General features: G+C 41.8%; 1 protein-coding gene across 1 annotated transcript; it reads left to right on the forward strand.

Annotated features, from left to right (window-relative positions):
• Positions 1-3840: 3840 nt before the first annotated feature.
• On the forward strand, positions 3841-5001 carry LOC120579542 (uncharacterized). Its single transcript, XM_039831964.1, has one exon. It carries the CDS (start codon positions 3841-3843, stop codon positions 4999-5001), a length of 1161 nt encoding a protein of 386 aa, XP_039687898.1.
• The last annotated feature ends 10047 nt before the right edge of the window (positions 5002-15048 follow it).

Below are 15048 nucleotides of genomic sequence, written 5' to 3' on the forward strand. Positions count from 1 at the left end.
TTTCTAACGTGAGTGGTGAGATAAGTCCTACACCCGGGCTTGAGTGAACATTAAGATAGGATGGTGATATAATCAAAGTGCCATTCCAAGAGTAATCTTGAGTGTTGGTACATGTGATAATCCCGCTCAATGGAGGTTCTTGAAAGTAATACTTTGTTGACATGAGTAATCGTGTTTGGCACTATTATTTTCAAGTAACCGTCGAAGTTGAGGACCTTTAGTTACCTTTAACCCATCTTGGCCTTTTAGGACGTAGTCCGGTGGCTAATCAAGAGTAATCTTGAATTAGTTGATACGCGAGACTACACTCAAATGAGACTTTCCTACAAATGATATTGGATCAAGAGTAATCTTGTAACCTAATAATATTTGGAAGTGGTTAATGACTTTGGGAACTTGGTAGAACCCGAAATACAGGTACAAATGAAACCATAGTCCTTACCAAATGGCGTTATTACCCTTAAGCTCCAACATTGTGGACTTAACCTCACACCATGTTTTCTATGTTTTTTAGCATAATCATGCATACATCATTCATTCATAAAACTTTTTCTCATCAAAATATCGAAGGACTTATACAGTTTTTTTGTAAACACCATAGATATGTATCCTGCAACAAGAAGCACTAAGAAGTACTATTTCCGGAACCCGGATCTGTCAAATCTAAGGAAGCTAGGAAAGAGGGTGACTAACCCGGGAGGTTTTCGAGATCGTCATGGAAGACTACTTAATCTCCTCGAAATGAAGGTGGTACAAGGGATCCTCGATACTTTGGTCCAATTTTATGACTCTTATTGCCATTGTTTCACTTTCATCGACTACCAACTTGTCCCCACCCTTGAGGAGTACTCTTATTTGATCGGTTTACCGGTGTCTAACGAAGAACCTTTCAACGGCCTTGAGCCCGCTCCTAAGCACGCAGCCATTGCAAAAGCCCTTCACTTTGAAACATCCATTATAACAGCTAAACTTACTACCAAAGGAGGCCTTCTAGGTCTACCCGCCAAATTCCTCTTTGAAAAAGCCACCGCCTTTGCCGATATGGGCAGCATTGACGCTTTTGAATCTGTCCTTGCCCTACTCATCTATGGTCTTATGCTTTTCCCAGATGTCCCCGACTTTGTTAATGTTAATGCCATCAAAATATTCCTAGCCAAAAACCCCGTCCCCACTTTGCTTGCCGACACATACCATTCCATCCATGATCGAACCCAAAAGGGGCAAGGGACTATACTCTGTTGTGCACCCTTGCTATACAAATGGTTTACCTTACACTTACCCGATCACTTCAAAACCAATCCAGAAAATACCCTTTGGTCACAAAAAACCATGTCCCTCGCTCCATCTGATATAGTTTGGTACAACCGGTGTTATGATACCGGAACAATCATTGACAGCTGCGGAGAATTCCCTAATGTACCTCTTCTCGGTATATGTGGGGGAATCAACTATAACCCTATCCTCGCCAGGCGCCAGTTTGGGTACCCAATGGAGAAACCAAAGGACATCTCACTAGACGAGATATTCTACCTTAACAAAGAGGATAGCAAAGGCATGAGAGGAAAATTTATACAAGCTTGGCGTGCAGTGTATAAGAGGGAAAAAGGACAGTTAGGAAGGAGGTCAGGATTGGTCTATGAATCTTACACTAAATGGGTCATTGATAGAGCTGCAAAAAATGGAATACCTTTCCCCCTACAGAGGCTCCCATCTTCGACTACCCTGTCGCCATCCCTACCCATGACTTCTAAAACCAAAGAGGAAGCCCAGTATCTGTTGGCCGAGATGACACGAGAAAAGGATACCTGGAGAATAAGATATATGGAAGCCGAGAGCGAGATTGGGACTTTAAGGGGACAAGTAGAACAGAAAGATCATGAGCTCCTCAAGATGAGGCAACAAATGATCGAGAGAGATGATCTACTCCAAGAGAAGGACAGGTTGCTTAAAAAGCATATCACTAAGAAGCAGCGTATGGATTCCATGGATTTGTTTGATGGCCCAGATTCAGATTTCGAGGACTAGTCTTTCCCAGTTGCCTTTATTTTTTTTATGTTTTTTACTTTGAAGTTTATCCCTTGGCTTTGTTGTTTAGAAAGGGAATTATCTTGTAGTACTTTAATTATTCAATGAAACTTTCAGTTATAATGTTTACAAAATTACTTTATAAGTCCTTCGATAAATAAAATATGTCTATCTTTTTGCATAACATCATGCATCATCCTGGATTTCATAGTCACAAATCAAAGTCTCACACCAATCTTCTTTTCCAGAAAAAAGGTCAACCCATTTCAAAAGGTGGCCCCACGTATCCTCTACAAGTCTACCCGTACTCACTACACTTGAGTAAACGTAAAGAGGAGAATGGATTATCTCGAGCAAGAAAATCAAGTACTCCGGGGAGAAGTGGCATCCATGCAGGCTCAAATAAATGAAATGACTGAAGTGATGAAGACAATGAGGGAAGCACAAGCTCAAGCACAAGTTCAAGCCCAGGCTCAATCACAAGCTCTAGCACAAGCACAAGTTCAAGCCCAGGCTCAATCACAAGCTCTAGCACAAGCCCTAGTGCAAGTTCAAGCACGATCACAAGCGCCTCCACCTCCTCCTATCAGTACTCAGGCCGAAGCATCTTCCTCTGCTATACCTGAATAGACAATATGTTCCGATACTCCAACACACTCTACTCCACAACGTTCCGTGCCTTGGTTCCAGCCACTTACTGCAGGAGAAATATTCCGCCCTATTGCTTGTGAAGCTCAGATGCCTACCCATCAATACATGGCTCATGTTCCCCCGCCTCCCGTAAGAGTTCCTCCAGCCGCTATGACCTACTCAGCACCTGTGATGCATACTATTCCACAAAGTGAAGAACCAATTTTCCATTCAGGGAATATGGAGGCCAACGATAAAGTGAATGACTTACAAGAGAAGTATGAGATGATGAACCAGGAAATGAAAGCTCTCCGTCGGAAAGAGAAGTTTGGAAAGACCGCCTACGATCTCTGTCTAGTGCCGAATGTCCAGATACCCCACAAATTCAAAATTCCAGATTTCGAGAAGTATAAAGGGAACTCCTGCCCTGAGGAACATCTGAAAATGTATGTAAGAAGGATGTCCGCATATGCCCGAGACGATCAAGTCCTCATTTATTACTTTCAAGAGAGTTTGGCCGGTCCCACCTCAAAATGGTACACGAATCTAGACAAAACAAAGATCCAAACTTTCTGTGATCTATGTGAAGCTTTTGTGGAGCAATACAGTTATAATGTGGATATGGCTCCAGATCGAAGTGATCTTCAAGCTATGACTCAAGAGAACAAGGAAACATTCAAGGAGTACGCACAGCGATGGAGAGATACCACTGCCCAAGTCAACCCGTGTATAGAGGAAAAGGAGATGACCAAACTCTTCTTAAAAACTCTCAACTCTTTCTACTACGAAAGGATGGTTGGAAGTACGCCCAAGAACTTTGCTGAGATGGTTGGTATGGGTGTGCAGTTGGAAGAAGGGGTCCGAGAAGGACGTTTAGTAAAAGATGCAACTTCTGCCAGTGGAACCAAGAAATTCGGGAGTCACCTCCCAAGAAAGAAAGAACAAGAAGTCAGTATGGTGGCTCATGGAAGACCTCAACAAACTTATCCAATCTATCAACCCGTTGCTGCTATCACACCCGCCACCCATACTATTCAACCAACAAATAGCCATCCTCAATCCCCACAATATCCTCAACAACAATATCCTCAACAACAATACCCTCAACAAAATCTCCAACAACCGTACCAACAACACCCATATCAACAATAACCTTATCAACAACAACAACCTCGACCACCAAAGATGCCGATTGACCCAATCCATGTCCCCTATGCAGAGCTGCTTCCAGGGTTACTTAAGAAAAATTTGGTCCAAACTAGAGCACCTCCTCCGGTACCAGAAAAACTGCCGTCCTGGTATAGACTTGACCAGACTTGCGATTTCCATCAAGGGGGTCGTGGTCATAATATTGAAACCTGTTATGCCTTTAAAAGCACGGTACAGAGGCTAATCAATGACGGAAAGATAACTTTTACGGACTCAGCGCCGAATGTTCAAACAAATCCATTACCAAACCATGGTGCTCCAGCCGTCAACATGGTCGAAGATTGCCAAAGGACTCACCTCATTCTTGACGTCCAACACATCCAAACACCCCTAGTCTCATTACATGCCAAGTTATGCAAAGTGAACCTTTTTGAGCATGATCATGATATCTGCGAAGTGTGCCAGCTAAAATCCGGGGGATGTCAGAAAGTAAGAGGTGACATTCAAGGACTTTTGGACCGAGGAGAACTCGTTGTCGAAAGAAGGTGTGATGATGTATGTGTTATAACTCCTGAACAGCCTTTTGAGATATTCTATGACAGTCGGAAGTCAACAGCTACTCCTTTAGTGATCTGCTTGCCTGGTCCAATACCGTATGTATCGGAGAAGGCTATTCCTTACAAATATAATGCCACTATGATAGAAGGTGGTCATGAAGTTCCAATACCGCCTTTGCCTTATGTGAGTAACGTTGCTGGGGACAGTAGAATACTGAGATATGGGCGTGTTGTTCCTATAGTGTTCCCGAAGAAAGTTAGTGCTCCAATGATTGAGGAAGCTCCGGCTAAGGATCCCAGTGCTATCAAAGAGGTAAGCCAGTCCAATGGGGCCGATGCAAGTTCAGAGTTCGATGAAATTCTCAAGTTGATAAAGAAGAGTGAATATAGGGTTGTTGACCAACTGATGCAGACTCCGTCAAAAATATCCATAATGTCTTTGTTACTGAATTCTAAGGCTCACAGGGAAGCACTGATGAAGGTCCTGGAACAAGCTTTTGTGGACTATAACGTAACCGTGGGCCAATTTGGTGGGATAGTCGGGAATATCACTGCCTGTAACAATTTGAGTTTCAGTGATGAAGAGCTCCCAGCAGAAGGAAAGAACCATAACTTGGCATTACATATATCGGTGAATTGAAAGACTGACGCTTTGTCAAATGTACTAGTAGACACCGGTTCGGCTCTGAACGTGATGGCCAAGACAACCTATGACCAACTCTCTTACCAGGGTATGCCTTTGAGACGGAGTGGAGTAATGGTGAAAGCTTTTGATGGTTCAAGGAAGAATGTTCTTGGAGAGGTACTCCTGCCTATTACAATTGGGCCACAAGTTTTCCAGATTAATTTCCAAGGGATGGACATTCAGGCATCATATAGTTGCCTGCTAGGCCGGCCCTGGATCCATGAGGCGGGGGCAGTGACGTCTACACTGCATCAAAAGTTGAAATTCGTGAGGAATGGGAAGCTGGTAACAGTGAATGGTGAAGAGGCTTTGTTGGTGAGCCATTTGTCGTCTTTCTCATTCATCGGGGCTGACAGTGTTGAAAGGACACCTTTTCAAGGATTTTCCATGGAAGAGGAGCGTACCAAGAAGAGCGAGGCATCTATTTCTTCTCTGAAGGATGCTCATAAAGTAATACAAGCTGGAGGATCTGCAAGCTGGGGAAAGTTGATAGAACTGCCAGAGAACAAACGCCGAGAAGGGCTGGGTTTCTTTCCTTCAGCTGATTTGTCCAAGGCAAGAACCGTCGTCGAGCCAATAAAGGGTACTTTCCACAGTGCCGGTTTCATTCATGCAATCATCAAAGATGATCCGGAAGAAGTGCCTCGAAGCTTTGTGACACAAGGAGGGTCTAGCCACAATTGGGTTGCTATAAATGTTCCTTTTATTGCTCACTTGTCCAAGTAATGCACTTGTTTTGTCTTATGCTTTTACAAAAAATCCTTTCGCCCCGCCCCAAGCGAAAGTGAATCTATATAGGGCTTTTTGCTTTAAAAGATTATCATCAATCAAATAAAAATGTCGTTTTGTTCCCGACTTTTTCTGGTCTTATTTTAAGCTTTTCTGAAAAAATGGTAATACAAAAAAACCAAAGGAAAAAACATAATAACCTTCGAAAAATTTGCATTTACTAATTTTCTAAAATCATCAATCATATGTGCAGATTAAAAAACGATGAACCCTTTGAGCAACATAGCCCTATGATCTCTCCCAACTTTGAGTTCCCTGTGTATGAGGCGGAAGAAGAAGAGGTTGAAGAGATTCCCGACGAAATCTCTCGGCTGCTCGAACAGGAAAGAAAGACCATTCAGCCTTTTGGAGAAGAATTAGAAATGATCAATTTGGGTACCGAAGAAGACAAAAAAGAGGTCAAGATTGGGGCATCGCTCGAAGTAAGTGTCAAGAGGCGAGTGATAGAGCTTCTTAAAGAATATAGTGATGTGTTCGCCTGGTCGTACCAAGATATGCCGGGTCTTGATACTGATATTGTAGTGCATCATCTGCCTTTGAAGCCTGAGTGCCCGCCAGTCAAGCAGAAATTGAGAAGAACCCGTCCTGACATGGCTCTCAAGATTAAAGAGGAAGTACAGAAACAGATCGACGCAGGTTTCCTTGTCACATCAAAGTACCCTCAATGGCTAGCCAATATAGTGCCTGTTCCAAAGAAGGATGGTAAAGTCAGAATGTGTGTTGATTACCGGGATCTAAACAAAGCCAGTCCCAAGGATGATTTCCCGTTGCCTCATATTGATGTGTTGGTTGATAGTACTGCAAAATCCAAAGTCTTCTCATTCATGGATGGTTTCTCCGGTTATAATCAGATCAAGATGGCACCCGAAGATAGAGAGAAGACGTCTTTTATTACACCTTGGGGCACTTTCTGTTACAGAGTAATGCCGTTCGGGTTGATCAATGCTGGAGCTACTTATCAGAGGGGTATGACTACTATCTTTCATGACATGATACATAAAGAGATTGAGGTCTATGTGGATGACATGATAGTCAAGTCGATTACCGAAGAAGAACATGTAGAGTATTTGTTGAAGATGTTCCAGCGGTTAAGAAAGTACAAACTTCGTCTGAATCCCAACAAGTGCACTTTTGGTGTTAGATCTGGGAAGCTTCTAGGCTTCATTGTCAGTCAGAAAAGTATTGAAGTAGATTCCGACAAAGTTAGAGCTATCCGAGAGATGCCTGTTCCGAAAACAGAAAAACAAGTAAGGGGGTTTCTCGGACGACTGAATTACATCTCCCGTTTCATTTCTCATATGACAGCAACGTGCGGACCGATATTCAAACTACTCCGCAAAGAACAAGATATTGTGTGGACAGAGGATTGCCAGAAGGCTTTTGATAGCATCAAAGAGTACTTGCTAGAACCTCCGATTCTCATCCCTCCAGTTGAAGGAAGACCGCTTATCATGTACCTAACTGTGCTAGAAAATTCTATGGGTTGTGTACTCGGACAACAAGATGAAATTGGAAGGAAGGAGCACGCCATTTATTATTTAAGCAAAAAGTTTACTGACTGTGAATCTCGCTATTCCATGCTTGAGAGGACTTGTTGTGCTCTGGCCTGGGCTGCCAAACGCCTCCGTCATTATATGATTAGTCATACTACTTGGTTGATATCCAAAATGGATCCAATCAAGTACATATTTGAGAAGCCCGCTTTGAAAGGGAGGATTGCCCGGTGGCAGATGTTATTGTCCGAGTATGATATTGAGTATCGTTCTCAGAAAGCAATCAAAGGCAGTATTCTTGCTGATCACTTGGCTCACCAACCACTTGAAGACTACCAGCCTATCAAGTTTGACTTTCCCGATGAAGAGATTATGTATCTGAAGATGAAAGATTGTGACGAACCACTATTCGGAGAAGGTCCTGATCTAGACTCTGAGTGGGGTTTGATATTTGATGGGGCTGTTAACGTCTATGGTAATGGAATAGGGGCAGTAATCCTTACCCCTAAGGGTACTCACATCCCTTTCACTGCAAGACTTCGGTTTGATTGCACGAACAACATTGCAGAATATGAGGCTTGCATCATGGGTATTGAAGAAGCCATTGATTTGAGGATTAAGAATATCAAAATATATGGAGATTCAGCTCTCGTGATTAACCAGATCAAAGGAAAATGGGAAACTCTCAACGCTGGACTAATACCTTACAGGGACTACGCGAGACGTTTGTTGACTTTCTTCAACAAAGTGGAGTTGCACCATATCCCTCGGGATGAGAATCAGATGGCGGATGCTCTTGCTACTTTATCTTCAATGATCAAGGTGAACCATAGTAATGACGTGCCACTAATCAGTGTCAAGTTCCTTGATAGGCCTGCTCATGTGTTTGCTGCCGAAATAGTTTTCGATGATAATCCATGGTTTCATGATATCACGGTGTTTCTTCAAACTCAAGAGTATCCTCCCGGAGCATCCAACAAAGACAAGAAAACTCTAAGAAGACTGTCTGGTAATTTCTTCCTGAACGGGGACATTTTGTATAAAAGAAACTTTGACATGGTCTTACTCAGATGTGTAGACAGATACGAAGCTGATTTATTGATGCATGAAATACACGAAGGATCCTTCGGAACTCATCCTAGTGGGCATACAATGGCTAAGAAGATATTGAGAGCAGGCTATTACTGGATGACGATGGAGGCCGATTGTTACAAGCATGCCAGGAACTGTCATAAGTGTCAGATATATGCCGATAAGATTCATGTGCCGCCAACTGCACTCAGTGTTCTTTCTTCTCCGTGGCCTTTCTTTATGTGGGGCATCGACATGATTGGAAGGATTGAGCCCAAAGCTTCAAATGGACACCGCTTCATTCTAGTGGCTATTGACTATTTCACCAAGTGGGTTGAAGCTGCTTCTTATGCTAATGTGACTAAACAAGTGGTGGTCAAGTTTATCAAGAATCATATCATCTGCCGTTACGGTGTCCCCAGTCGGATCATTACAGACAACGGGACGAATCTAAATAACAAAATGATGAGAGAGCTGTGTGATGATTTCAAAATCGAGCACCATAACTCTGCGTCGAAGCTGCAAACAAAAACATAAAGAAGATTGTCCAGAAAATGGTAGTAACTTATAAGGATTGGCATGAGGTGCTTCCCTTTGCATTACATGGATATCGTACTTCGGTACGCACATCAACAGGGGCAACCCATTTCTCTTTGGTATACGGCATGGAGGCGGTACTTCCGGTAGAGGTTGAGATTCCTTCAATGAGAGTTTTAATGGAGGCGGAATTGTCAGAGGCTGAATGGGTTCAAAATAGGTACGACCAATTGAATCTGATCGAAGAAAAGCGCATGGCTTCTCTTTGCCATGGACAACTATATCAGAAGAGGATGAAACAGGCTTTTGACAAGAAAGTTCGTCCCCGTGAATTTAAAGAAGGTGATCTTGTGCTCAAAAAGATTTTGACTTTCCAACCTGACTCCAGGGGCAAATGGACGCCTAACTATGAAGGCCCATATGTTGTCAAGAAAGCCTTCTCAGGTGGTGCCATGACTCTGCAAACCATGGATGGTGAAGAACTTCCACGTCCTGTAAACACGGATGCAGTCAAGAAATACTTTGTCTAAAAATCTTACAAGAACAGCTCGGTAAGTCGAAAATCCAAAAGAGGGCGACTTAGGCAAAAATGAGCATCTCGGTGGACTGAAAACCCGAAAGGGCGGTCCAGGCAAAAATTAGAGACAATAAACAAAAATCATTATCCTGATAGGCTGAAAACCCGAAAGGGCGGTCTATGCAAAAGTTAAGGATCAAAAAGACAAAGTAACTGCATCTGGTCAGGCACAAATTCACTTGGAGCAGGCCTACTATCAGGGTATCTCCCGATCTGAAGCATCAATAACAGCGGATTTCAAAGTTGCTAGAGAGAGTAGGGTTATGAGGCTCAATGTACCACTCCATTTTAAATTACCATTTTTCTTTAAAGTTTTGTAAAAAATCTGAGTTCGTGCCTTTGGCAGAATGTCATTCAATCAATAATATTTGAGCCTTTGCCTTTTTGTTCGAAATTCCCCGTTTATTTTATCTCCCAAATTTCTTCTACTTTTTTATGATAAGATCTTGAAGCAAAATTCTAAAAAAGAGGAAAATTTCATGTCTCTCAAAAGCATAAACAAATAAGTGCAACTCAGGACTTGAGAGTGAAAGAAGCATACGTCAACGCGTTCCTCGAGAGTGGTGGGACCCCACCAGACAAACATGGCTAGGCATTGTGGTAGGCCTTCGAAAAATAAAAAATATATATACAAAAAAATCAAAGCTCGCTAAGTTGAAAACCTGAAAAGGCGACTTAGGCAATAGAGAGCGTCCCGGTGGACTGAAAACCCGAAAGGGCGACCCAGGCAAAAATTAGGGGCAGAAAAAGGAATATACTCCCGATGGACCGAAAACCCGAAAGGGCGGTCCAGGCAAAAGTTAGGGATTCAGAAAAAAGAGAAAAAAACAATAAAAACAAAATGGCACGACGACTAAATGTGTAAATGGAAGAACATTCTGTGTCAGCTTGTAAGCGGTGACTTCTTCTAGGTTTTCGAGGAACTCTCTCCCCACAAGGCACCATTTGTCACTTTGTCTTCAAGAAGGTTATCTCCAAGGAAAGTTTGTCGAGGGTGTAGTACAGAAATGTTCGGCCATTTCCCACCTTACAAGTCATGTCTTGTCTCATCCAGTTTCATCTATCACCCACAAGAGTACAGTCGTGCGAGTCACATTCATGCATACATGCATTCATGCATCGATACTCTCACAGATTCATACACATCATATACATTGCATCATTCATACGTAATTACATCAGTAATCCAAAGTTTTATTTGGCAGTGTCTTTCCAGTTCAGCCCTCGTATTATCATTATGTCAAGTGGCAAGTTCTAACAAATGAACGTCTTGTTTCGCTTCCTTTATTAAAAGTGTCATCCCCAGTATAGCTGTTCCAGAGATGTCAACAATCAAATATTTCAAGTGGCACGTCCCAACCAACGGACAACTTGCATCTACCTTTTACCACGTTTCAAGTAGCAAGTTCCAACCAACGAACAGCTTGCATTTCCCTTTTACCTCATTTCAAGTGGCCAGTTCCAACCAATGAACAACTTGTGTCTATCTTTTACCCTCTTTATGACAAGTGACAAGTTCCAACCAACGAACAGCTTGCAGTTATCTCTTTACCTTATAACAAGTGACAAGTTCCAACCAACAAACAACTTGTGTTTATCTTTTACCCTCTTTATGACAAGTGACAAGTTCCAACCAACGAACAGCTTGCAGTTATCTCTTTACCTTATAACAAGTGACAAGTTCCAACTAACGAACAACTTGTGTTTATCTTTTACCCTCTTTATGACCAGTGACAAGTTCCAACCAACGAACAACTTGCTTTTTATCTCTTTACCTTACAACAAGTGGCCAGTTCCAACGAACGAACAACTTGTATTTAGCTATCACCTTGTTTCAAGTCACCAGTCCACCAACGGACACTTGAGTTTTCCCTTTTATCTCATTTCGAATCGCCAAAACGACGTGGGATGATCTCTTTCTCCAGTGAAACTATATTCCCCTGGTGGAGTCGGATCCTTTCCTCAAAAAATTTGGATATTCGTTGTCATTTCTCATTCGAGTCAAGTCATCTTTGTCGTCTTGCATTCATAATTACATCATGAGCATTCATAACATCTTAGGTCAAAATTGGTGCACTTTTGTATTTAAGTCTCTTCGGCCCATCGAATCAAAGATTTCATCTCAAAAATCTCTGGACGAAGAAACTTAAATAGGGGCATCTGTCATACCCCAATTTTTGACCTAAGGATCCATTGACACGCGTCGTCTAATCCTGATCAGTCTCACATTTCAGTGAAAATTTCGGCAGGGAGGTATTTTAAAATACCTCATTTTATCCAAATTTATCTAATTCCATCTTTTATTATTTTTAATTAATTTCAATTTTATCCTTTTTTTTTCATTTTAATCGGCCTGTATTTATTTAGCTTTTTTTTAAATCACCTTGTTTTAGTATTTATCTCCTTCTTTTCTTTTTACCTTTTCAATTTTTACCTTTTATTATTATTATTATTACCCTTTTGTCAATAAGTCCGAAGAACAGTCCAAGTTCATGCGGAACAATCACAAAGCCGTCTTCTTTCATTCATCCTCATCCTCATCCTCATCCAGTCTACACAGCCTGTCTCACGCCTCAGAGGCAGTTCCAATCCAGAATCACGCGCCTCTCTCCATCCCAATCACCTAATTTCTGTGGATTTTAAACAAACCCTAGCCTCAGCCCAGCACTATAAATACTTAACCTGCAGAGCACAAAAGAGGCCAGCAGAACACGGAAAACGCACAGCAGAACACGGAAAACGCACAGCAGAACACGGAACACGCATAGAAGGAGAGGAAACACACAGAGAAAGCCAAAGACGAGTACAAGAAGCAGAATCACACAACAAGCAGCCGGAGTCCAACCGTAAACCTACCGCGCCGTACAACATCGAAACCGTGACACAACAGCACCGGCAGCCGTTTCCAGCATCAAGGAGACCGTGAAACGCTTCAAAACAAGCCGATTCAACACGTTCAGAAATTCGAATTAAAAATGTATAAAAAAATTCTTCCCTTTTTAGATCTAGGTTGAACCGTGCCTGTTTTGAAAATTTCAGACGTAAAATTGGAACCAGAAGAAGAAATAGAGTAGGTTTAGAAAAAAATTAAAAAAAATAAGGGTTCCGGCACGGTGGCGCCGCCGCACCGGCCGGCCAGCCGCCGCCGGAACCCCCTTACCTCCATCGGAGAAGATGAAGAAAATAGGAGAGAGAAGAGAGAAAACGTGTGAGGAGAGAGAAGGAAAGCTGGAAATGAATGAATTCTGTGAACTACAGCCTATATATAGGCCTCTTTGATCCCATACGCGTGGGTGTACGGCCTTGCCATGGATCCACGCACCCTGGTCCTTTGATCCTTTGATCCTGTGGTCTATGTTGCTCCTCTGCATGATTGAACCAAAGCTGTCTGATCTTAATCAGACGGCTAATGTTTAATCTTATGACCCACTCTAGTTACCCGTAAACCGACCCGGTTCGCTCTGTTCTCTGTGGCCCAGTTTACTGGTTTTGTTTCCACACACCCCATAATACTGCTGCACCCCCACCTTGTGATTGAACCACTTTTTATTCGTTTTATTTATTTCATGCATTTTTATTTTTTTTTATTTTTTTAGCATTATAATTATTATTCTATATACTCTCATGCATATTTTATTTAGTTATGTTATTTATTTCATGGCATAGAACTTAGAATGTGTAAATAGGCTTTAATGTAATTTATTTTTATTTTTATTTTGTGCATAGAACTTAGAATGTAAATATAGGCTTAATGTAATTTATTTATTTTATTGCAGACCTTAGAATGTAAATAGGCTTTTATGTAATAGTTGTAGGTGCATGGGTGTGTGTGTGGGTGTATGCTTTATTTTTACGCTTTTTTTAGTTTAGGGTAGTGGTCTTTGTAGTGATCCAACGTCACTACAAAGTACCTATGCATTTACTTTCTCGCTCCGTTAGTTTTAACTTTAGTTATTATTCAAAAAAACAACAAAAACATGCAAATAACAAAAATCACAAAATAGTTTTTTTACAATAAACCTTGATCCTAAATCAAGTGATCGTTTATTTTGTTTTATTTTCTTAATCAAACTTCAATCAATCTTAATCATACTTTGAGTCCATTTTCTTTAATATAAAAATACAAACAAGCTTATTTTTCCACTTGACTTTTATTTTTAAAACCTTCTTCAAAATTAATAAAAAACACACCACCAATCAAACGTCAATTTCTACCCCGAAGTACGAGGTTTTGATCCCTCACGGGTACGTAGGCAGAGGACCATGTCCTTTCAAACAATAAAAAATGTAGATAAATTAGGTCTCACTTTCTTTTTCTTTTAATCATCACACTAACTCTTTTTCTAAAGGCAAGCAAGTTTATAGCACAAAAAGTAAATGAAACCAAGAGGTTCTCGTAGAGTACTACGGACATAAAGGGTGCTAATACCTTCCCTTTATGTAACTAACCCCCGAACCCTAAATCTTTTCAATATGGGGTGTTTTGAACTTTTTTCCCCTTTTCCTTAAAAGTTAAATGTTCAGTCGTGAAAGAAATTAGTGCGTCAAAAGCTAATCAAATAGCCTTGATCTCCGAAAAATGACGCGACACCGTGTTATTAGAAGCGCGTACTTTTACATCTCTTGCTTTCTTCTCCCCGTTTCTTTCTTCACCTTTGATATAACAGTATGCCCTGGCGATTACCTCATCCATGGAGTCGGGTTTTTGAGCCAGGGATTCGTTGAATTGGCCTGCTCTTAAACCGTTCTGGAAATCTCCCACAAACACCTCTTGATTAGGGTTGATTACCTTAATGGTTGTGTCATTGAACTTGGCTAAGTATTCCCAAAGAGATTCATTGTGCCCCTAGTGTAGGTTGAAAAGGCTGGTTGCGGGAACCTTCCAGTAGCGACTTGCGGAGAATTTTTGGATGAGCTTTCTAGTCATGTCCTGGTAACTGAGGATGGAGAATCGCAGAAGGTTCATGTACCAGCATAGGGCAGCGTCCGAGAAGGTACCTGCCAACAGCTTACATTTGAGGGAGTCCGGGGCTCCGACGACGGCCATAAGGGTGTTGAATGTTGTCACCTGCTCCATGGGATCACTTTTTCCATCGAAGGCAAAGAGGTGTGGCGGCTTGAAGTTTTCAAGCATCAGGGCTCCCCAAATTTCAGGGGATAGGGGCTGCGGCTCCGGATCGTCCATCTCCCCGTGATGGGATTCGTCCTTTTCCTCTTGTTGTTTCTGTTGTATGGTTTCCATCGAAGCCTGCAGGGCTTCGTTGTGTTCCTTCGGTTGAGCGAGTTGGGTTCGCAAGATTCCAACTCTTCTGGTGTTGCCATGGTGATAGGTTTTTCTCTAAACCGCAGGTGAGGTGCGACTTAGGTTTGGTGTAGGAAAGGTTAGGGTTCTAAATCGCAGGTAAGACCTACAATTCAGAGGTCTTTCTAGTTCTTGAATCGCAAGGTTTCGATTCAAGAAACGTGGTCAAGGTTAGTTTTACCTTTTCCCACATAAAGCGCCAACTGTACTTGAAAAAAGTACAATAAGGATTC

This window comes from Medicago truncatula, chromosome 3, assembly GCF_003473485.1.
Source record: "Medicago truncatula cultivar Jemalong A17 chromosome 3, MtrunA17r5.0-ANR, whole genome shotgun sequence".
In the NCBI taxonomy this organism is placed as follows: Eukaryota; Viridiplantae; Streptophyta; class Magnoliopsida; order Fabales; family Fabaceae; genus Medicago; species Medicago truncatula.